The 24,955-nt window shown below is 40.1% G+C and overlaps 1 protein-coding gene across 4 annotated transcripts in view; it reads left to right on the forward strand.

Annotated features, from left to right (window-relative positions):
- The first annotated feature begins 5,763 nt into the window (after nt 1–5,763).
- The window catches only part of Herc4 (HECT and RLD domain containing E3 ubiquitin protein ligase 4), a 74,294-nt gene continuing 55,102 nt past the window's right edge, over nt 5,764–24,955 (forward strand). For 2 of the 4 annotated variants that reach the window (XM_021173607.1, XM_021173606.2), the window contains exons 1-3: nt 5,764–6,130; nt 7,401–7,431; nt 7,818–8,121. In XM_021173607.1, coding sequence (XP_021029266.1) covers nt 7,896–8,121 — 226 coding nt within the window. In that variant the 5' untranslated portion in view covers nt 5,764–6,130; nt 7,401–7,431; nt 7,818–7,895. Of the gene's footprint in view, nt 6,131–7,400; nt 7,432–7,817; nt 8,122–11,256; nt 12,118–24,955 lie in introns of those variants that run through there. The other 2 variants (XR_003837764.1, XM_021173608.2) reach the window with 2 other exon arrangements.

Below are 24,955 nucleotides of genomic sequence, written 5' to 3' on the forward strand. Positions count from 1 at the left end.
CGTAATGGGCTCTGATGCCCTCTTTCCGTGTGTCTGAAGACAGTGACAGTGTACTCATATACATAAAATAAATCTTTTTTTTTTTTTAAATCAAGATTTTCTTTTGCCAAAACTTATCTTCCATCAGGACGTTGTAGCATACACCTATAATCCCAGAACACCCAAAATGGAAGCTGAAGGATTGGTGCAGATTCAAGGCTAGGTGTGTCTACACGGCAAGGTCCAGGCTAGCCAAGGTTACATAGTGAGGACCTGTCTCATAAAATGCTAACGCTGCCAGGCCATTGCAACACACGCCTTTAACCCCAGCACTCAGAGGCAGAGGAAGGTAGATCTTTGAGTATGAGGCCAGTCTGGTCAACAAAGCGAGTTCTAGGACAGCCAGGGCTACACAGAGAAACCCTGTCTCAAAAAACCAAAACCAAACAACAAAACTAAAGCAAAACCTCGTGTTAGGTGAACTTCAATCTTTGTAAATGGTATTACTCAGCCAGTTGCTGAGTGATAAAGCGTCGAGTGGACTCGACAGTCTCTTATAAACCACCTAGTGCAGCCCTGGTAAACCTATCCACTAAGCAAGTTTTTTTTATGTTGTTGCTGTTTGTTTGTTTGTTTTTTGAGACAGGGCTTCTCTGTGTAGCCCTGGCTGTCCTGGAACTCATTCTGTAGACCAGGTTGGTCTTGAACTCAGAAATCCACCTGCCTCTGCCTCCCAAGTGCTGGGATTAAAGGCATGCGCCATCACTGCCCAGCAAAGCAAGTTTTTAACGTGTTTGCTTTTGTTTTTGATATCCATTTTATTTTATGAAGAAATACTTTCAGGGATTCAAAAAAAAAGTAAAAAGTCAAGAGGTGAAGTCAGTAAGCTGGATGTCTTGACTTCAGGGGGCCCTCAGTTTTATTGTTAAGTCTTATTTTATTAGTGTGTCTGTGAGTGTGTGTCATGTGCCTAACACGGGTTCTGGGAGTCGAACTCCAGTCCTCTCTGGAAGCATAAACACACTCTTCTTAGCTGCTAATACCGTCGACGTCTAGTGCATCTGAAAACCCAATGTCTTGGCCTCAGCTTCTCCTCCTGTAATATTCCATGAACTGGAATGAAACCTACTTCCAAAATATTTTCTTGGTCTGAATTCTGAATCTGCTGTCTGTTTGGCATCTTTCAGAAAGCTGAAGGTAGCTGGTCTCATCTGTAGTGAAGGATGCAGAAGTTCCTAGAATGTACACATAGTTGCCTCTAGGTCTAGGGCAGAGGTTGAATCTTGGTCCATGGCTACCTCTAGACTTGTGGCTAAGACCACCTTATCACAAATGCCTGGATCCACCGTCAACTCTAGACCACTGATTCTAATGGCTTACTAGTTGATTCCAATGGGCTACTGGTTGGTTCTCATAGATCATCAGAGGTTCATTTTAGCAAGACACTAGCAGATTCTAGTCAGTCACTGAGGAAAGCCAGCACCACATCAAACAGGTGTCAGGGACCTTGCAGGGTGTGCTTCTTCAGTGAGGACAGGGGCAGCAGGTGAGCAGGCAGAAGACAGAAAGCAAATTGACTTCAACCTTCTTCACACAATCTCTGTTCCTGCTGTTTTGGCCTCCACCATTACTAATGTCCATTTGGATCCCTGCAAAAGGGTGACAACTTAATCTCCTTTGCCTCTCCCTATCTCAGCAACTGTTCTGTTCCACACCAGTTGTTCCCTTTTTTCCCCTTAGCTCCTCCGGTTGCTACATTCCTCTTTCCTTGGCATGAATTTCTTGCTCATGCCCTACTTGATTGACTTTCTGTCTGAATTATGCCTTCTACCTACTTCCAAACATGTCTACTGTTGCTGTGCTTGACCTACAACAACCTTCTTTCAGTTCCTCAGAAACATCAAGTTCTTTCCTACCTCAGTGGCTTCATTCAAGGTTAGGAGACCATTTTGGTTTTCTCATTTCTTCCTAGGGATGGATTTCTACCTATCTATTTCCTGACCCTGAGACTCATGTATGTCCGTGAGACTCATGTACGCCACTGAGACTCAGGTACACCACTGAGTGTAGCTGAGGATGACAGTGAAGTCCTTATTCTATTGCTTCTACCTCACAAGTCTTTCCTATTCCTTCATTTTCCTTTTTTTTTCTCCAGATTTATTTTATGGGTATGTTTTGGCTGCACCTCGTGTTCAAGAAAGTAAAAAAAAAAAGACACCAGACACCCTAGAAATTGAGTTATAGATGCTGTGAGCCACCATCTGGGTGGTGGGAACTGAACTCAGGTCTCTGCAAGAGCAGCCAGTGGTCTTAACCATGGGAACCACCTCTCTGGCCCCTTAGTTTTCATCTTTAAAGACAACTCCTCCATGGAGACTTTCACTGTCCATCCCATATCAAGGATTCTAAGTTCTCTCCTTTATTATGGCTTGCAATGTACTTCTGTTTGATGGTAGTCCTGACAGAAAAATTAGATCTTGTCTCAAAAAAACCAAAATGACTACGAAAGAATTAAGCAATGAGAAAGTATGTGAGTGCTCTCACTGTGCTTTCTTTTTTTTTGTTTTGGTTTTTCGAGACAGGGTTTCTCTGTGTAGCTCTGGCTGTCCTGGAACTCACTCTGTAGACCAGGCTGGCCTTGAACTCAGAAATCTGCCTGCCTCTGCCTCCCGAGTGCTGGGATTAAAGGCATGAGCTACCACGCCCGGCCGACACTATGCTTTCTTGTCTTAAGTATTTTACCATTTTATACTGTAGTGCCAGGGAAGGGTTGAATTTCGCCCCCCCCCCACCACCACCCAGCTCCCCAGACAGGAGCCGTTCTGATGTAACTCACAGCATCACAGCAGGGTTTTTTAAATTCTATTTCAGCTAGCTTGGGTCCCTCCAATGCAGGAAAGTTTTGGTGGTGGGGAAGCCCCAAATATCTATTGGGGCAAGACTTTATAGTAAGCAGCAAGTGGTGGTGGTGGTGGGGGGCGGTAAGTGTTTAAGTATCTAATTGGGAAGTTCCTGTGGCCTTTAACATAATTGGTTGGTGCTGGGAGTCATATCATAAACTCAGTTTCTGCTCCCCTCTGCAGTGGTGGTTGTTAGGCAAGGGGTGGGATTGTAACCTGGGGGCACAGGTTTGTTGTGGGAATAACCTAGAGACACTGGTCTTGTTGAGGGTTAGGCTAGAAACTGGACCTAGGCTCAGGTTTTGTTGGGGGAGGAGGCAACTTGGAAACTAATGTTAGGTATCAGCCTGTTAGTTTACCTAAGTTCAAACTTAGGTAGGTTCTCCAAAATGGAGTTGCAATACTTCTTTTACATACTGTGGTAGTCTGCAATCTGAACCCCAGGAAGCCTGTGTGATCTTACTGGGAAATAAGATCTTTGTAGATACAATCCCGTTAAGACAATGAGTTCATATTGCATTAATGTGGGCCCTGATCCAGTCGCTGGCATCCTTAGAGAAGGAAAAACTTGAATTTAGACATTCAGGGGAAAACATCAAGTGTAAGGTGGAAGAAGGAATCAGGGTGATCTACTTCCACAAGGCTTGCCAAGGACCTATGGCAGTCACCAGAAGCCAGGAGAGAAACACAGGAAAAAATTCTCCCCTTAAAACCAGAGGGAATCAGCCCGTGGCCGCCTTTTAGACTCTGACTGCTAGAATGGAAGACAACAATTTTCTATTGTTTTAAGAGACTTGATTTGGGGTAATTTGTTGTAGTCCAGGAAATTAATTTACATAGAATAATCTGTAACTGTTAGCATTCTGTCTAAACTCCACCCCACAGCTACCTGGCAATAGCCATATAGGCTCCACCCCACAGTTACCTGGCAATAGCCAGGTAGGTCTGGCCCACTATAAAAGAGGCTGTTTGCCCCCTCTGCTCTCTCTGGCCTCTCTCTCTCTCTTGCCCTCTTTCTCCCTCTCTCTCCCCATTCCCTTCCTTTCTCTCTCCATGAAGTTATAGCCGGCCTCTTCTCCTCTTCCTCTTCCTCTCTCTCTCTCTCTCTCTCCCTCTCTCTCCCTTCTCTGCCTCTACAACCCTCTAACTCCCCTCCCCATGCCCTGAATTAGCTTTATTCTATAGTATACCCTTGTGCGGCTGGTCTCTCAGGGGAAAGGGATGCCTTGGCATGGGCCTGCTGAGGCACCCCCTTCCCCCACACCTCACCTCACCCCCATTGAACATATATTAATACTTCTTTATCTTTTAATAAACACACCAGTAACCATCTCCTAATCTGAAACATACTTTTCAATTAAAAACAACCAACCTGTGTACTGTGGTTGACTACACAGATTGTTAACATTCATTCAAAAATACCAGGCTCAGCCCGGAGTGGTGGCACAGCCTTTAATCCCAGCACTCGGGAGGCAGAGGCAGGCGGATTTCTGAGTTCGAGGACAGCCTGGTCTACAAAATGAGTTCCAGGGCAGCCAGAGCTATACAGAGAAACCCTGTCTCAAAAAACCACAAACAAACAAACAAACAAACAAACAAAAACCAAACCAAACCAAAAAACCCCCAGGCTCTAGTATGGTTGGTATAAGCCAGGTGCTATGGCCTACACCTGCAATTTTAACCATTCTGAAGGGAGGGTCCACAAGTTTGAAGACAGCCAAACTTAGCTTTAGTGCCATGCTTAGCTGGCTAAAGCACCCAGTAAAGCCATAACGCTGTGTAAAACTAGCTACTATACAGTTTCAAAACTGCGTTTCGAGGTCTCTTGTTTTTAAATGAGGCTGTCATTTTATTTACACCTCTCCTCGACTGGAAAGGTCTTGAGCTTCCTTCACTCTAAGCCTGCAGTACCATTGTTTAGCATGAGACTACCCTCCCGCCCCTTCACGATTGACACACACTCAGAGATTGATAGCTACGGGGTTTCCTCCTAAGGATAAAGAGAGCATGGAACCTCTGTTTAAAAGGTTAAAATGTCAGCAAGCTACTCCATGCTCTTGGTCTTGGCAGCTTACCGAGCAAATCTCTTTTTCTTGTTCCAACAAATTGTCCTCCATTCATTCACTGGGTTCTTTTTTGAGACCACAACACACACAGATTTAGTATCAAGATGATGTTAAAATTGGCCTGTGAAATCTGGATTTCGTTTACATGAAGCAGGAAGTGAAGCTGTAAGCCCTGTTTTTCTCTGAGTGAAAGAGTTTGGGTAATTTAACCTCGTATCTTCCAAGAAGTTAGCTGAAAACGTGAGCCAACACTGTTCCGGAACCTGAAGCAAAGACGTTGACATTTAGTAAGATTAGACTAAGCCATTGCTCCATTGCTAGCAATATATCTTACATGTTCAAATTAGGCTCAGGTGAGTTTAAGGGTTTAAAATGAGCCATCATCGGCTTTTCTAACCGTATTTGTGATGGTTTCGTCTGCTACTTCAAAACCAAAATTAGGAAAGGTAGAATAAAATTATGAAAAGGCTAAAACCCTCCAAGCAGAAAGACAAACCAAAATGAAATTTTCACTAAGTAGCCCTTGTCAACGCCAAGCATTGTTAAAAACACACCGACAAGAACAAAAAAAAAAAAAAAAAAAAAAAAAAAAAAAAAAAAAAAAAGGCAGAAAAAAAATACATTTGACAGCTTCTAGCCCTAGCCGGCTACATTAGCGTCTTAGAGCAGGGAACCGCAACACTGCGCAGGCTCCTGGATCAGATGAACCCTGGGAGGTCTCCCGCGCAGGCGCCCGAATGGGGAAGTGGGCGGGGTCGCGCATGCTCCCCGGCTCACTTCCGGCCAGCCCCTTCCCCCTCCCCCCTCCCCCGCGAAACCACCGCCCCTCTCCCTTGTCGCCAGCCTCTCCCTTGTCGCCAGCCTCTCCCTCCGCTCTCTCCACCCCTCGTGGTCTCCGCCCTGCTCGCCGCCAGCCCTTCCCCTCCCGCTCCATCCGGGTCGCTGACGGCTTGTCTCTCGGTCCGGAGAGTGCTGGCGGCAGCGTTTCTCGGAGGAGCCTGGGAAAGTTTCACGGGCGAGCCGGGCAGCAGAGGCAGCGGAGCTGCGGTAGGGGACGCCGGAGGAACCGTGGTAATCGCCGCGGCCGGCTGAAGGAGGAAGGTCTTGGGAGCTGGAGAGCCGCCCAGAAGTCCAGGGAGCGTCCGTCCTCCATCGCTTAGGGCTCTCCCTGCCCTGAGAGACCCGGTGAGTCGTTGCCCCCCGTGGGTTCGGGGTAGTGTGACGGAGGCGAGCTCCGCTGGGGCCTTGGGGAAGGGCGCCAGTGTCCTCAGTGTTTTCCGGGGCCGGAGTGGTGCACCGCCCTCGGGGAAAGGGTCTCCCTGGGACCGAGGCCGTGGGGGCTGAGCCCGGTGGGGTGGACCCTCTCCCCGGCTCGCCCGTAGGTAGCTGCGGGAGTTTGGCTGGCCGGCCCGTGAGGCTGAGTGTGTGCAGACCATTCCTCTGCCCCGGGCCGCGGGAGCTGATCGTGAGGTGCATGGTCAAGGAAAGAGGAAACCAAACTGCCTTGCGTTCTCCTACCTGTTGCTGGCGAGAGAACGTCTTTCCCATACTGGTTCTGACTTTTTGGAGATTAAAAAAAAAAAAGGGTACCCAAACGAAGCGCATTGAAATCGGAGATATGTTCCTGTCTTATGCTAGCCTTGAAAACACAGAGAGAGATACGGAAAGACAATGCAGAAATCTCCGGAACTTTCGAGTTTTGGTGTCCCAAAGGGATGAAATCAAACTTTTTCTGATAGGAGTGGAGTGAGACAGCTTCGGCACTTTCTAAATAAACATAAATAAACATAAATGCAGGAAAATTACGTTTTGAAACCTCAGATTAAGCGTAAGGAATTTAGGTGATTTTGGACAGCAAGGATAAGACTGACTTCTATTAATGCTTCTTAATACACCGTGCTTTTTAAAGAAATGTGAAGGTTTTTTTTAATGTTAATGGAGGATTCCCTCACTTGTTTGTGCACCATGTGTGCCCGTAGTGCAGGAAGCCAGTAGAGGGTGTAGGATTGATTCCCTGGGCGGAGTTAAACACACAGAGAGCAGCCATGTGGGTGCTGGGAATTGAATCTGGATCCTTTAAAAGAGACATCTCTCAGCCCCTTATATATGTCTTTCAAGTGTAGAAGTTATATAGATTTTCCTATCAAAAGTTAACCCCGCCTCCTACCCGGTTTTGTTTGGAAAAAAAACTCAGCAGTCCTGTGATTGTTTTTCATCTTTAAGTAATTTTCCTAGAGGTATGTATTATAATCACATTGATTTGGTTTTAAAATTAAATTAGGAGTGTGAGTTCGAGACCTCAGCAGTTTGACTTATAAAATGGAGTCGATTGTTTGAAATTACGACTTGATAATTTCTAATTTTGTATATAGCTTATTAGTACAAATAATGAGAAGTCTAGTTTAAATTGTTATTTTTTTCTAAAGTTCTATTATTGGTTTTATTTATGTTACAGATAAGAACTTTCGTTTTCTGTTGATGTGGAGGTAGGTATCAGATTGTTGAATTCCGTGGGCTATGGGGGACTGCAAGATTATGTTTCTGAAGTTGGCTGGATACTTGCTTGTTTGGGCATTGGACACATGCCTTATTTACTATTCTCATTAAATGTATTTAAACACGAAAACCTAATTTCATTAGAGTACTTATATAACAGAGTTAAAGCCAGTTACTGTTTTAAGTCTTGCAAAGAATAGTAGAAGGTGATGTCATTTCCTAAACATTTGTATATGGTCCTTTAAAACTGAGAGAGCTGACTGTAACCCTGAAGCATATTATAAGTATTAAACAATTGCAGTCCTCATTTTAGCTTAACACTTGATGAGAGAGCAGCTTGCTTTGAAGTCTTACTAACTTTTGTTTTTCTCCTCAGACATAGGGTACCTCCAAGTTTCCAGTGTTTGAGAAGGGACTTTTGTATTGAAACTGGAAGACCAAAGTCATTACAAGCATGTTGTGCTGGGGAAATGCATCCTATGGACAACTAGGTTTGGGAGGAATTGATGAAGAAATTGTACTCGAGCCCAGAAAAAGTGACTTTTTCGTGAATAAAAAGGTCCGAGATGTAGGCTGTGGACTCAGGCATACTGTGTTTGTCCTGGATGACGGGACTGTGTACACATGTGGATGTAATGATCTAGGACAGCTAGGTCATGAAAAGTCCAGAAAGAAACCAGGTACGGGACATTTCTCTATTTCTAATAATTGATCATTTATTTCACTCTTGAAATGGTGTTTTGTATGACCTCTGTAAATCCTAAACTTACAGGCTTTTTCAAGATTTAAAAGCAAAGTAAAAGTGAAACATACTCTTGACCTTTCCGTGCTGCTTAAAAAGTACATTGGTGTGTGTGTATGTGTGTGTGTGTGTATATGTGTGGGGTTGTTTGTTATTTATTTATTACTACTACTAGTGGTTGAAAACAGTAACGAAAAACCCTAGACTTCAGTGTTTGTTTCTTTTATATAGACTATAAAGTTATCAAAATCTTTAAGAAGTTCAGCTACCTTGAATAGATTTTGAATTCCTAATTTGTTCTCTGTGATGATTCTGTACTCATGGGTTCATGGTAAAAGCTTTTTATTTTCATTTACTTGTGTAAATTATAATTCTTCCATTTTATTCCCCATTATACTTTAGGTATGTAATGTTTTGTTGCTTAGTTAGAAATACTGTTTAATCCCCTAGTTGCTGCTTCCACGTTTTCAGTGCTAGCTTTTAAAGGGTTGTGAATGCCAGGTCTGACTATGGAGAGAGATCTAAGCACAATGTAAAATAATTTATCAGGTAATAAACATTGGAAACATTTGGTCAAATTTCATGGTGTTTTTCTGGATGTTGTATTTAAAATTGGGTAGTAACACATTTGAGGTGGAATTATTAGATATTTTGCTCTCAGTTGTGATGACCCAAAGCTCCTACAGAAAGGTGGTAAATTCAGGAGAGAAAGCTGCTGTGCTGTTTGTCACAGTAACACACTTAGGCGTTCCCTGTGGTAATCCTTGTTTTCCGCCATCCCATTGTAGGAGGTGTTTAGTTGGTTGGTTGATTTTCTTTTTGTTTTTTGTTTTGTTTGGTTTGGTTTTGTTTGTTTGTTTGTTTGTTTGTTTCTGGTCGTCTTGTTTTGAGAGATCAACATAGGTATAAACACTCAGGCAATTAATTGAAGTATCTTTCATACCATCTCACCTCCACTGCCATCCTTAACACCTAGTACTCTTAATTTGTAGAGACTGTACCTTTTATTCTTTGTGGGTAGGATCTTAATCTCTTCTCATAACCTGTAACTTATTACCTCATGATATGTAACTTGATTAATGAATGAGAGCATTTCCTTAATAAAATGGGTCTAATTATTGTAGAATTCAAAGTAAATGAATTTTCTTGTATTACATTTCATGAAAGAATCTCTTAATCATACCAGATTTTCATAATCTCGGGCACTGAGGTAGTTGTGGGTGGTAATTTACTATCTGTACATTTTGCTTGTGTGGGAATGCTACGGCAGGTTGAGGTTTTCATGGTGTTGGAATTACATAGTAGGTGTAGGAGTTGCCAGTGTGCTTACTGTGTAACTCACTGAGGTTTAGGGATTTTAAATGTTACCTTAGTGTTGTTTAGATCAGAGCCCTCCTGTCCCCCCCCCCCACCTCCACATGTACCAGTAGGAAGTATAACTTAAACCTCATGGATGTGTTTGGGGAAAGCTGAGTGCGTTTTGGTCTTGTTGACATTGTGATGGCTGTATTGTGACATCTCTGTCTTCCGTGAATTCATCCCGGAAGCATTATTTAGTAATGCCAAGCTGAAGAGTGTGCTTCCACTTTAGATTGACTCATCGGTGTCCAGACATAGAAAACAGTCCCTAGAAAAGGAAAAAGGAAAGAAAAAAGAGCTTTGTTTTTTAGAGTTTCAGTTGGGAGTTAAGACATACATAAATGGAAGTAACTGAAGAGAATTGAAATTTTCCATGATATTATATGTATTTTAAGCCTTGGGAATTTGAATGATGAGAAAGATATGTGTGATTGAATGAAAGGAATAATGGTTTAAGTTTAATTCTGTCTGTAGTTGTGTAAATAGCTAGTAAATAAGTCTGGTGCTATCGAATTTTATAAGAGGGGTTAGTGGGGGAGCAGGAGGGCTCTGAGCTAAACCAAAGTCCTGGTTCTCGGATAGCTTGAGGTGTAACTAGAGATGGAAGAACAGGAACTCGAGGAGGTGTGATTGCTCTGACAGGATTTCCGCCTTCAACCTCAGTTTTTGTTTCAAGTACATGAGTGGTAAACCTTAATAATGTTTTAACTAAAGTTCTCTTTGGATGATTCTTCAGTGTTTTAAGTGTGCTTCCCCTGTTCCTTTTATGAATTGCTACATTTGAGGGTGAGTTTAAAGATAAGGAATTGTCGGAACTTATTTAATTGGTTCGAAAGACTTGATAACTGACCAGTCTTGTAATATGTCTGAGTCACAGGCAGTTCTTTTATCAGAGCTTTACTCACGTCTACAAAGAAAGTAGAGAAAAGCCAAGAATTATTTCTTTACATAGACTGGCTTTATAGCCATAGCAAATAGTTGTAATGAAGGAGCAGATTTTAGTACCATTAAGGATTAGCTACTCAGCCGGGCGTGGTGGCGCACGCCTTTAATCCCAGCACTTGGGAGGCAGAGGCAGAGGCAGGTGGATTTCTGAGTTCGAGGCCAGCCTGGTCTACAGAGTGAGTTCCAGGACAGCCAGGGCTACACAGAAAAACCCTGTCTCGAAAAAACAAAAAAAAAAAAAAAAAAAAGGGTTAGTTACTCAAGTCACGTGGCATACTGTAGGAGTTGGCCTTGCTGTAACCTGTTGGGAAAGTTTTCCATTTTGGATATTTTAGGAATCATATAAACACTTTCTGACATCCTTTTATTATACTAAGAGTGTGGATTAAGTCATGTCCATCTCTGGTCTCTTACATAGGTATGAACCTCTAGCTGGCCTTGAACTTGCTATATAGACTAGGCTTGCCTCCAATTTAGCGAGATCTGCCTGCTTCTGCCTTCTGTGTGCTGGCATTAAAGAAAGGACACCACCGTACCTATCTTACTTAGAGACCTGTCCGAATTAGTGCTAGAAAAATGAATGTCTTTTTCACCTTCATGCATTTTTTTCCTATGTAAGAACTTCTAAAAATACTTTTTAAAGCTAGTTTCTCGGTTTTTTAATTCATAGCTTACAAATGAATACATTTATTCAGTGTGTTATATCTGTCCATTTAAATGAATTGTTATATTCACATATTTCTAGATTTACTTAGGAAGATTTAAAAGTATATTTTTCCTAACAGGTTTATTTACTCACAATATATTTAGTTACAACTTGTTGACGTGTTTTTACTGGTTTCACGGTAGAAGTAATACTAAGCTACTTTATGATTGTAAATGATGCTATAATTTTGTTAAAGTGTGTGTCGGTAGCTTTCTGTGGTTCTCCAAGTTCTTTCAAATGGAGTAGTATCTCATTGAGGCTCGCATACTGTCTGCTGTTAGTCATCCCGGCAATGATGCTCGCACACTGCCTGCTTTTAGTCATTAGTCATCCGGGCGAAAGCATTTTGGTCGCAGCAGTAGCTACTTGCTTCCCTTTCTTGAGTCCTCACGTTCTGACCTATTCTTTCTGTTCATAAAACATAAGTGAAATGTCCCTTTATATACAGCTGGTTTTTTTAAAAATAGTGTAGGAAATACATAATTATGGTAAATTATTTGCAGATTAGAATACCAAATTATCTCACATATTTCTTATTTTATCAAAACATACAAGATTGAAGCTCAGTGGGTTTTATAAGTCTTAGTTTTCATAATACCTTCTAAGGAAGAGAAAGATGTAGGTTATACAAAGACTTGGAGAAAAGAATTACCTAGGTCAGGATGTCAGACATGGCTTTGAGCACGATGAGAGTCAGTGCCCAGGAATCACAGCGCAGGTGTAGGGGAAAGTCATAGTACAAACAGATGCTACTGTTAGAGAGATGTGTAATAATACTTTACTTTGTGTAGGACCCCACATCTGAGGAATCTCAAGAGCATTACACAATAATTCATGGTTCCTTTCAAAATGCTTGTGACACAGATTGCAAGGATTATCCTCATCTTAGGGGATAAGTTTTCGGAGAAATGGCAGCACAAGTTGGTAAGTAACTTGTCAAACAGCAAGTGGCTGGTGAAGAACTATAGATTGAATCTGAAAGCTTAACCCTACCAGTCTCCTACTTTATTCACTAAATTGTGCTTATGTTTAGCATTATTTACAATAATACCTTCTGTCGAGGCAGATCAAACACTAATGCAGGTTGTTCCTTTGCCATTCTATTAGATGGCCTGTTGAAGTGAATCAGTATTTCACCAAGATTGCATTATGCCACTGTGTGGTAGAAGCAGTATTTTTACTTTTTTGTTATGCTGTCAATCAAACCTAGCGCCTCATACATGCTAAGCAAGCACTCTGACACTTAACTACACCCACCCCCAAGAACATTTAGACAAACAAAGCTCACTTCTCTTATTTCTGTTTTGTTTCATCATATATTCCTTTATTGTCTTGACTGTTTGCTGGTCCATCAGAAGTCTGTAGTGATTGCAGTGCAGGGTTGATTGGGTGGCTGGCATTCGGACTTAGGCTACTTAGTTATGTTGTGTCAGGGCTGTCTGTCTCTGGGATGCATAGGTTTATGCTTTATAAAACACACTCTCTCTTACACACACATACACACACAGAGACACACACGCACACATGTGGTAAAATTTGGTTTCACAGTTTGGGTGAATACCAAGGAATAACATCAGATGGCAGCCTGAGGAGTCAGTTCATATTATTACTCATATTTTGTTGTTCTAGTTTTTGAGATAGGGTCTCACTGTGAACCTTTGGCTGGCCGTGAACTTGCTATATAGACTAGGCTTGCCTCCAGTTTAGCAGAGATCTGCCTGCTTCTGCTTTCAGTGTGCTGGGATTAAAGAAAGTACATCACCATACCTATCTTACTTAGAGACTTCTTAAGGCTTCTTAGGCTCTCAGTATTCTGTATATATGTAGCATGATTCTCATACACTCTGTGCTAAAAGTTGTTGTAAAGAAATAAAGTGATTCCCATTTTTCTAAACTATAAAGCATATTATTGAATGTTGGGATATTTAAAAAAATATCCCAACACAGACATTGTGACAGTAAACATGATTTGGGTGAGATTGTGTAGGGTAACGATCAGTAAAAGGAGCCGTGTACAGTAGCAAGCCTCTGTTCTCTCCTTTCTGTTTCTCTGCACTCACACTTTGTCGCTAGAAAGCAAGGCAATAATACAAACAAGGAAAACAGTGCTGTGTGTAGACAACTTACAAAACATTTGCTAGGCATAGTGGTGTTCACTTGTAATTTCAACACTGGGTTTACAGCAAAAGGATCAAGAATTGGAGACCAGACTATGTTATATAGAGATACATTCTCTGTGGTAGCTGGTCTGACTGTCTCTGACTGTGGCTTGTCCCTCCTGCAAGCCTGTGTGTCCGCACTACTGGGAGACCAGTTCTCTCGGGGGGAATTTGTGTATGGAGAGCTGTGGCATAGGGTCAGCTCTGGGGTGCAGACAGAAAGCGGAAGGATCCTGTCCCCAGCTGTTCCTTGGTTCCTGTGTCCGTAGGGCTCTGGGCGGGTCCCTCAAAGCAGAAGTGGTGGTCTTACCTGTGCTCACAGGTGTGTTGGCACTCCTGGGAGACTAGCTCTCTCCTGGCAGGATTTGGAGCTCTGTCACGGGATCAGCCTAGAGATACATTCTCACCAACAAAAATCAAAACAAATTTGTTCTAGTCATAAAAGGGGAATTTTCCTAACCATTAGTACTGCTAAAATTTTATTTATCTGGACTTAATCTTCTGTCTTATTTTCTAGCATGGTATTGTTTTATTTTTTATTCTTAAGACTCTTTAGTAACACGTTTTCTACATACTATTCAAAACTAATACTTCTTTCTTACTGTAATTTGAAGTGCTGGAGAGAGAGCCCAGGGTCTAATACATATATATATATATATATATATATATATATATATATATTAAACTAATATATACCATACTAATATGTAAGTATACAGTACTCTGCCATTGTCCTATACCCCAGGTCCTCAATCCTTTATCAATATATAGGTTTAGACCGATTTGTTCCTTTTTTATACAATTCTGAACTACGGTTTTATTTTTTTAATATCTTTTTCTGGTTAAAACGTAGTACACATTCTTGGTGGAAAAATTGACAGGTCTAAGAAGGCAAAAATCAGTGTAATGACATCTTGCAAAAGTATTCTCTTTTGCTTACTTACTTATGTTTCTGACTACAAATTAAAAATGTGTTTTTCTCAACCTGTTTTCAATGATAGTTAAATAATTATTTTCCATATTAAGAAAAATTTGAGGGACTAGAGTGACAGCCTACCCTTTAAGTGTACCTGGCTGCTCTTCCAGAGGACCATCTGTAACTCTAGTTCCCTAGGTAAATCGGATACCCTCTTTTGTAACTCTAGTTCCCTAGGTAAATCGGATACCCTCTTCTGGCTTGGGAAACCACCTCCTATGGTATGCATGTCATACCCAAACATACATGTAGACAAATATAAATAAAATAAAATATTCAAAAAAATTTTAAATTGTTGACAAGTGATAATTTAATATTCAAGATTTTTAAAACTTTATTTCTATATCTATACATATTTGCCATGACTGTTCATTATCAGTTTAGTTCTTGTTTCAAGTGCATATGCTCACAAGAATTTTGTTTGTAAATGAAAGTTCCAGAATACATTCTTCTGACAAGCTTCTGACGACAATATAATGAACATCATTTGAAAGTCTAGTAAGGAAAAGAAAACAAGACACAAATCATAGGAGTGCAGATAAATATGAGCAGTGCTGGTTACAGAGTGACTGTATGGAATGGTAGCTCCCACCTGTAATCCCCAGACTCAGAGGAGTGCTGGACAGTGGAGTCCAGTCTGATCTAGTTTGGAATAGTTGGGTCCTGTTTCAGAAATCCCTAATCCCAAGGATGGTGATAGAACCTTGTGAAACAATGTGGCTTACAGGGGTGCATAGCAGAGGTGAGTAGGAAAGATAGATATTCAGTGCTCTTAGAGGAGAGAGTGGGAAGTGCGTTAGAGGCAAACTAATTCAAACGACTACAGGCAAGTGTCTTACCTAGGGTTTCTGTTGCTGTGAGGCACCATGAGGACAACAACTCTTATAAAGGGAAACATTTAATTAGGGCTGGCTTACAGGTTCAGAGGTTTAGTCCATTATCATCATGGTGGGAAGCATGGTGGCATACAGGTAGTCATGGTGCTGGAGAAGGAGAGTTCTATGTCCAAATCCACGGGCAGCCGAAGAAACTGTGAGCCATAGTGGGTGTAGCTTGAGCATATGAGACCTCAATGCCCACCCCCACAATGACACATTTACTCCAACAAAGAGACCACACCTACTCCATAAGGTCACACCTCCTAATAGTACCACTCCCTATGGGCCTGTGGAGACCATTTTCTTTCAAACAACCACAGCAAGTTTAATGCTTTCTAGGGAATGGAAGTCTTTTTAACTGGAATGTCTGAGAATAGAGAACATAAAAATTATATACAATCATATATACACACTCATTCATTTGTTCATATATGATGTTCATTATATTGTACCCAGAAGCTTGGAACTGTCATTTAACAAACATCCTCACAAGCATAGGCACTTGTAAAATGATCTACAACTGTGTTTACAACAGGTCGAGCTTTTAATTTGGCTAGTAGGCACTAATTATTTTTTTAAATTTTTAATCTATTTTATGTATATGAGTACACTGTTGCTGTCTTCAGACACACTAAAAGAGGGCATCTGATCCCATTACAGATGGTTGTGAGCTACTGTGTGATTGTTGGGAATTGAACTCAGGACCTGAGCCATCTCTCCAGCCTGACATTAATAGTTTTTAATGGTATTCACTGGTTTTATCAAGGAAGAATTGAAGGAAGGAGAATTTGGAAAGTAATTAGTTTAACTGTGATAATAGTTCTTTAAAACACAGAAGAGAGACTGGCAGACCAAAGATGGACAGCCTTGGTTAACTTACTGGATGTGAATTGTGTCTCCGTAAATATTAAGAGAGCCAGCCCTGACCCAGGTGGGGTCACTGGTTGGAAATAGGGACTGTGAGGTGATGAACACTGTTAACTATTTGAAGAGAGAAGATCCGGTGAGGTAGATTTTATTGTGAATGTGAGAGCAGTATTCAGTGGACAGTACGGAATTAAAAGAGAGAAAATCGGAACTAAATTCATAAAGTGTTGATTTTCCAGTTTTGCTTTTCCTTATGTGTATTTAATTAGGTAGTCTGTAAATTTTTCCATTGTTCCAATGTATCAAATAATTAATACAAAGTTATTATTTTGTGGTTAGAATTCAATCTTTTAGAAACTGTTAAAATTTAAAGTAACTTGTAAATTTAAAGTGTCATAAATGGCTGTCTACTTTATCTGTTTTCTATTTTGTTATTTTTGTTCCTTTTGAGATGCCTGGTACTCATGGCTACTCTCCTGCTTCAGCTTACCAAGTTCTGAGATGATAGGTGTGACCTGTACCCTTAGTTTTATTTGTTGTTTTGAAGTTGAATTTTTATAAAGTGATAAAAATGTCTGTTCGTCAGGTACCATTTGATAGCTTGATCACTTGAATTTTGTAATAGCCTTATATGCTTATTGCTTAACAAACACAACCCTATCAGTTAGTTTCTGTGTTTGACTCCATGCTTTCTGGGTTACTCGTAGTTGAAATAACCATGATGATAAACTGTGTTTTTGGCATAGGAGAGAGTACCTTTGCTGTACACTCTTTTGTGACATGAAAGTAGTGGGGAAGGAGCTAGAGTAAGGCAGAGGTTCTCAGGAGCGGAGGGGGGCAGGAACATCTGAACACAGCTGGGGGAAGGTGGCCTGCTTTTCTTACTAACTCGTAGGAATTTGGGATTTTATTTCCTTTTAATATTGTCATGTAAGCCAGGCAGTGGTGGTGCACACCTTTGATCCTAGCGCTCAAGAGGCAGAGGCAGGCAAATCTCTTGAGTTTGAGGCCAGCCTGGTTTATCATCCAGAGTGAATTTCAGGACAGCCAGAGAAACACAGAGAAACCCCGTCTCAAACAAACAAACAAACAAACGGACAAACAACAAACAAACTATCAAATTGAGTGCAAAACTCAGATTGCTGTCCAGAATTGATCCAAAGTACTTATGAGTTGGTACATACATATTTTCTGCTTTTGAATTGGTACATACATATTTTCTGATCCAAGTATTTGCTAGTTATTTCCTAACTTTAACAACAGTCATGAACCTGGTGAAACTACAATTACCTTTTTAATAGTTTATTTTAAATTACATGTATGTGTCTTTGTGTGGACAAGCAGTATGTAGTACAAGTGCTGTCAGATGCCCATGGAGCTGGAGTTACAGGTGGCTGTGAGCCACCTGGTGTAGGTTCTGGGACTCAAACTCTAGAAGAGCAGTACTTGTTCTTAACCAACAAGAATACTTATGTAAAAAGCTAGTTAGCTATCTCTGTATGAACATATGTTTACACATATACTCAGGTGAGCGGTTGAGTAAGTCTGCAAATAGAAATAGGAAGGAAAGCATTTAGAAGTTGACATGGGAGGTGTATAGGGAGGAGGGAAAAAAACATGGGAAACTTAAAAAAAAGGAATCTTAGTAAACTATTATTTTACAAATATAATGCTGATATTCAGAACTAGTAATAGCAACCGCCACTGTGTATCATGCCCTGTGGAACCCTTTCCGTATTACCCCATTTATTGTTGTCTGAGACCGAGGCTGCCCTTGAGTTAAGCAGTGATGGCATTATAGGTTTGTGGGGATTACAGGTTTGCACCACTGTGTTCTGCCTTGGTTTTGTGGGTAAGGAAAATAAGGTGCTCTTCTAAAGGACTGAGTCTGGTTTCTTAGCATCCATAGAACTACCTGTAACTGCAGCTCATGGGTGTTTCAGTGCCCTCTTCTGGTCTCCACAGGGACCTATACACATGTGGCATATTCATTCATTGTCTGTATGTCTGTCCCCCCAACTTAACACAATTAACACAGTGAAAATAAGTTCAGCGATATAATAGAAGAAAACATGCCCTTTATAATAACAGTAAAGAAGAGTAATAACTCGGGGTGATTATAAAAATGTGTAAAAGTGTAAGACCTAGATGAAGAATTGAAAGCACTGTGCTTTTTATCTGAAAAGTTCAGTTTCTGGGATACCACCTATTAGCTGGATTTGTATTGCAACAGCATTTTATGGAGATTAGAAATAGCTTTAATGTTTCTTTTGGAAACTGACAAAATTATAATTTATCCAACCACTGTAATGTAGTGCTATGTAGTTGAGGTCTGGTATGGAAGACATCTAATACACTAGGAAAGAAATAACGAGGTATAGAAGAATGTAGGAAGTTAGATCAATCAAAAGAAAACATCCATTTGTATTGACTTATAGATGTATTCAAACAGGTACTCAGTAGTTACTGTAGGTGCAGAGGTGGGAGGAAAAACAAGTAGACTGATGAAGGACTTGAAGGACAGGCTTCGCTTTGTATCTGTTTGGAAATACAGTGTTTAAAAGGTAGGAATTGAAGAACTTAGATGTGGTCCTGGTCTGTTGGTTGTAGGTCTATTTTTTTTTACATTGCTTATTCTGTATGTCTTAGTGTTCTGATCTATTAAATCAGGATAATCATGGGAAGTTCTTGCAGGTTTTGAGGTTCTGATCAAGTGAGAACACATGCAGTGCTTGGCATGTAGTGAGGGAGTATTCAGTAGGTGTCTGCTTTTTAAATAAAAAGCTACTAATGGTGCAGTTGGGCAGGGCACACAGCTCGTCTGCCTAATACCAAGTAGGGGATTGGGTTGTCTTTACAGTTGCCTGATACCTGTTACATACATGTCCTTGTGAGAAACTGTGTCATTCACATATTTGCTTCCAGATAGCGTATCTCTTTATTATAGCTAAAGTTTAGGCATTTATTCAACAAACAGTTGTTCTTATGACTTGGCTATACCAAGTACAAAAATACTTCTTTAAAGACCTTGTTGAAATTTTTATTCAAGAACTGTGCTAAAATATTAAAAAATCAAAAACCTGTGATGCTGTATTTGAACTAGACAAAATGGATGGGGTTCCTTCACCTTCAGATGTAAAAGGTGACTTGGGATAGGGGAGCTGTGATACTTCCTCCTGTGAGAAGCATGGAAATGCCAGAAGTTAAAGTTGGTTATTGATTATCTTAAGCTAAAAACTTGTTTGGTGGAGACAAGTGCGCATGTGCAGGTTTACATGGAGAGGTCAGTAGACAACCTGCAGGCGTTGGCTTTCTCCTCCCATTGTGTGCGTAGGTCCTGTGGAGGGAGCTCAGCAGACTTAGTGGACAGCCCCCTTTACCTTGGGGCATCTTGTAGGCCTAGCCATTGATTTTACAAACGATTTAATGAGTAATTACGATGTATAGTTGTGTCCTGATATTTTAGAAAATAAGTATTCAGATTACTATTATTCAGGTTTTTAAACATAGCTGAACTGAAATGATGAACTGACCTGTAAGATATAGGAACAAAAAACATTTCATCATGCCTCTTGTTTCTGAATGTATACTTATTTTCACACCGATATGAATATTTTATTTTCTTACTACAGAGGAGAAATTTACATGTCAAGAAAATTAAAGCTTTTCTTTCCAGTACTCAGGGAGGCAGGGGCAGGGGAGTCTCTGGGTTTTAGGACAGCCAGGGCTACAAAGAGAGACCCTATCTCAAACAAAACACCAAGAAAGAAAGTCAAGGTGTGTATGTGTGGAATTACAACAGATATGATTGTGAGAACAGGAAAGGAGTGTTGAAAGTGAAAGCGATTGTGATTTGTCAGTCTCTTTCATTTTCTCCAAAACCATTCCTCATCCCTCTATTATTTGCCCCTTGATCTCACTCGTGAGATTCATCTTAGGCTTGTTTCCTTGTCACAGGATCAGTGTTGGCTGTGTTGCCAACATTTGGCACTTTACCCTATAGCCAGTTATTTTATTTCCTTTGCAAATGGATGTGACCCTTAGCTCATTACTTTAAATCTTAGGCCATTGGTTTCCTTGGGTCGGACCTGAAAGTCTTTGTGTTGATCCTAGTAAGATCGCTTCTGTATCGGGCGAAGAGCTGTGACCATAGTTTTCTCTGATTCACTCTCTTCTTAATAAGTCGTGGTGAATGTTTCCAAAATGTATCTCATTTTGTCTTTTGAAACCCCAGCTAAAATGAAATTTTTGTAATACCTCTTTGGTCATTTCTATAAAAATTTAAAGAAAAATATTGAAATCCTTAAGTATTTATAAACTATATTCTGAAAATAAATTGTTAAAACAATCTTGCTTTTTCTATATATGTATGTATATATATATATATATATATATATATATATATATATATATATCTGTGTGTATATTACACATATATGTATATGTGTGTGTGTGTATAGCTTATCTGTGCCAGGAGGATGTTGTACAACTCACATAGTAAGACTCTCTCAAACAGTAACATCAACAAGAAAATCAGAATTATTCACCAATCCCAAAGTGATTAATATCCTTATTTTTTAAAGTAGGAATTAAAAAAAAACTCTAAAAGTTTTGTGTTTTGTATATTATAAAATAAAATTCAGTTGTTTAGTAATTAAGGGAGGAGGGGAGGAAAGCACAGATAACTAGAGTTGATAGTTTAATTTGCAGTTCTTCTCTGTATAAAAGTTTGGGCTATCTGGTAGTGTTTTTAAGTGAAAATGGAATTCTGTATGTGGTACTGAAGGAGACAGGGTTTCATAAAACCCAGGCTGGAGAATGACCTTGAACCCTTGATCCTCTTGCCTCCACCTTTCAAGCACCACCTAAAATTAAAAATAAAAGGATTTTGATCATGTTCTTTACCGCCCCCCNTAAAAATAAAAGGATTTTGATCATGTTCTTTACCCCCCCCCCCCCCCCCCCCGCAGATCTTCCCCAGTTTCCCACCCAACTTTATGTTAAACAGCATCCCTCCCCCATCAAACAAACGAAAGAACTAATAAGATAACATGGATGCAAAAGCCATGAAGTCAGTTTTGTGCTGTCAAACTACTCCTGGCCATGGGACCTGCCCTGGAGTGTGTTCTGTACACCCAATGAACCCTCCCTCCATCGGAGAAAATGGACTTTCCCTTTCACTGCAGAGAGCTTCTTGGTTGGGGGTGGCCTTTTTATCCAGTTTCTCTTCTCTGTGTTGGGATTTTCTCTGGTCTGAACCTGTGTAATTCTTGTGAGTTCTGTCACAGTATCTGAGTTCACCAGTCCTATTGTGTCTGGAAGATTACTTTCTTGGAGAGTCACCCACCAAGTCTGGCACTTAATACCTGTCTGTCTCTTTTGCATGGATTCCTAAGCCTTGAGGGGGAGGGCTTTGATAGTGACATCCTGTTTAGGGCTGAGTGCTCCAAAGTCTCTCTCTGCCCGTTGTCCAGATGTGAGTCTGTTAATTACCAAGAAGCAGCTTCTCTGATGAGGGCTGAGTGATGTTCCTCTCTATGGATATAGCAATATTCATAGTCATTAAGGGTTGATTTTTGCTATGTTCCTTCAGCAGAATAAAAGCAGTAGGTTTTCTTCTAAAGCCCACAACCTACCCTCTGGTCGTTGGCCACTTTTTAGCAGTGGGTGCTGTCTCATGGGGTGGGCCTTAACTGCAGTCAGAGAGTGGTTGGTTACTCCTACAGTTTTTGTGCTACTATTGCCCCACCTTATCTTGCAGGCAGGTCACTGTTGTAGGTCATGGGGTTTGTAGCTGGAAGACACTGATTATGTTTCCGCTTCAGTAGCGTGCAACGTTCATTTCTAAGTTCTATATTTGATGTAGATAACCTGCTGGGTATCACACTTTAACAAAAAGAACATGTGGGTCTCTGTCTGTTTCCTGTTTTCAATGTAATTGAAAGCTGACTGCACCTCTGCCACAGCCCAGCAATCACAGGACCACAACATACCTTATCCCTAGCTCTGGAAAAGATCAGAACAGCAAGCGCAGTTTCCACAAGTTACCTATAGCTTTTGCAACATTATAAAATTGGAAATTTATCTGTTTAACACTCCTGAGTTGAGGACTATCTTATTTGTTATTTGGTTGGTTGGTTGGTTGATTTTTGAGACCTGGTCTTCCAATATTATATAACATTGGCTAGCCTTGAACTAAGGACAGTTCGTTAGCCTCTCAAGTGTTCAACCAACATACAGCATTTGCCACCACTTCAGCTCTGTTTTTTTTTTTTTCCTCCTTGATAAAGGGGTTTTTATTATAGCTCTTGGTGTCTGGGATTCATGAATCTCTTGTAGGAGCCTCTGCTGTGCCACTGTGCTCAGTTTCTGATATGTTATTTTTGTCTTAAGATTTATAATTATTTTCTCTTTTACTCTTTTCTTTGACCTTTTAGTTGTTCAGGAGTATGTTGATCTAAACACACCCACCCACCTCCACCCCCTGCCCCCCACTTCCCCAGACAGACTCTCCCTTTGTAACCCTGACTAAGCTAGCCTAAAACTCAGAGATCTGTCTACTTCCTCCTCCTGAGTGCTAGGACTAAAACCAAAATCACTTCGTCTATTGTATTTGTCTATTTATCAAGATTGTCTCCTGTTAGTGATTTCTACTTTCATGCTGTTTGTGATCAAAAATAACACTTTGGTAAGATTTTTGTCTTGTTGAAATTTTTTAAGCCTTATTTTGTGGTTTGACGAAAGAGTGTTCCTTTTGTATTAGATATTAGGACTATTTAGTCTAAGTTAAAGTCCCATGTAGTCAGTTCAGTATTTCATGGGTGTTTTCTGTCCACTTGATCTATCTATTGTTAAAGGGAAGGGATCAAGTCCCTTACTGCTTTTGGAGTTCCTTTTGCATGTATGTCTCTTAATACTTACTCGCTTTATATTAGGTGTTTTGGTGTTAGGTGAATGTTCTGTGGTAATTGATCCTTTATCATTAGATAATGATGTTTAGTCTTGTAAGAGGTTTTGATTTAAAGGTGTTTGTTGTTGTTGTTGTTGTTGTTTTTAATCTAATGTAAGTATAGCCACGGGTGCTCGTTTTGTCAGTTTACTGGCCGTCTCTGACAACCTTTGACTTACCTATATCCCCAGTACAGTAGATAAAATATGTGTTAGGGCTTAGTTCATGCAGAAGAAAGTTTTATTCATTTTGAAATGTAGTTTGAATTTGCCTTTTTTTTCCTTTTGGAGTTGAGCATCTTTTGATATAATTAAAGGCTAATGGTTTTTCTGAGTGAAGTTCTTGTCTTTACTCCAGTTTTGAAATGAATTACTGATCTTTTCCCTAGGAATTCCCTTTAAGAATTGGATTGGGCTTGGTGGTGCCCACAGTACTCGAGATGAGGTCAGAATATTGTGAGTTCAAGGTCAACCTAAGCTATATAGTGAGACTCTGCCTCTTTAGTGAATGAATGAGTTAGGAAAGTTATTTCTTTTTCTGAGATGTGTATAACATTTTTCCCCATCAGTCTTTTTACTTTGATTTATCTTTGTTTTGCTCTAGTAATCTGAATTTTCTTTTTTTTTTTTTTTGATTTTTAATATTTTTATTACATATTTTCCTCAATTACATTTCCAATGCTATCCCAAAAGTCCCCCATAGCGCCCCCCATAATCTGAATTTTCTTAATGGATACTCGGATCTTCTTTTTCCTTCCTGAGCTTGTGACTTAAGTATCCCTGTCTTCCAGAACCCTTCCAAATGTGTTTGGAAACCTGAATGAGCAGCTGGTGTTCACAAGCTGTCTTCTCATGTCTGTAACCTTTATCACAATCCTATTTCTTCTATTTCTCTCAGACTTCACTTTTCTATTTCAGCAGTTGGAGCACAAACATGTGTATTTTGATATTAATGTACAGTACTTTATATTAGATACTCATATTACACATTAGAATTTGATGCCTTTGGTTTCATAGTCATTCAAATCCAATATAAGTGCTCTTAATTTGTTAATTGGAAAAACAAAAAGTCTTATTCATTTTTGTATTCTGTTTTCTTTTGCTATTTTCTTTGAGAATTGTTTTAGTAAGATAATTGATAATAAGCCTCTGTTATTGATAACATATTTCTTTTTTTTTCTTGTAATTAAGATTTATAGGACTGTTTGTGTAAGCTAATGATTCTTAGTTTTCTTGATTTTTAGAGAGGGGTTATGTTACATCTTGTTATCTTTTGTGTGTATGTGTTTCTGTAATGATTTTATTAAACCATATACAAAAGAGTTAGAAATTGGTGTAATAAACTTCCGTGAGTGTACTGGGGCACCAACTTGAGGAATTATCGACTTGCTGGGCTGGTTATGCACACTAGCACTTGGGAAGTGGGAGACAGAGGAAGGAAGATTGCTGCAGGCTTAAGCTGGCCTGATCTACTTAGTAAGGTCAGGTATACAAAAAGGTCTAAAAAATAGGTTATCCATTCAAAATACTCTAAGGTAAGTACTTAGTGTATCAGTAGAGTTGTGTGGATTCCTAGATGTTACCTAGCACTATCCTCCTACTTAAAAAACAACAACAAAACACCAAAATCTTAATCCAGATATAATTTGAAATGCTCTACATGCAGGAATGTCAGTTTGTATGATGCAGTCAGTTTCATTATTGGATAGCATTATTTACTGTGCTCTCTGGTTGGTGGAGTTTGACTTGCTTTTATCATGAGGCTTCTGATGTATTGAAGATGATAATTATAACGTTCTTATTAATCTTTTTTTTCCTTCTTCTCCCCTTCCCTTCTGCCTCTCTTTTGCCCTGCTTGCTCCAGGCCCCGCTTGCTTATTCTGGGCCCATTCTTATTAACCTTATAAACTTAATTTTAAATGTCATGTTAAAAA

This window comes from Mus caroli, chromosome 10, assembly GCF_900094665.2.
Source record: "Mus caroli chromosome 10, CAROLI_EIJ_v1.1, whole genome shotgun sequence".
NCBI lineage: Eukaryota > Metazoa > Chordata > Mammalia > Rodentia > Muridae > Mus > Mus caroli.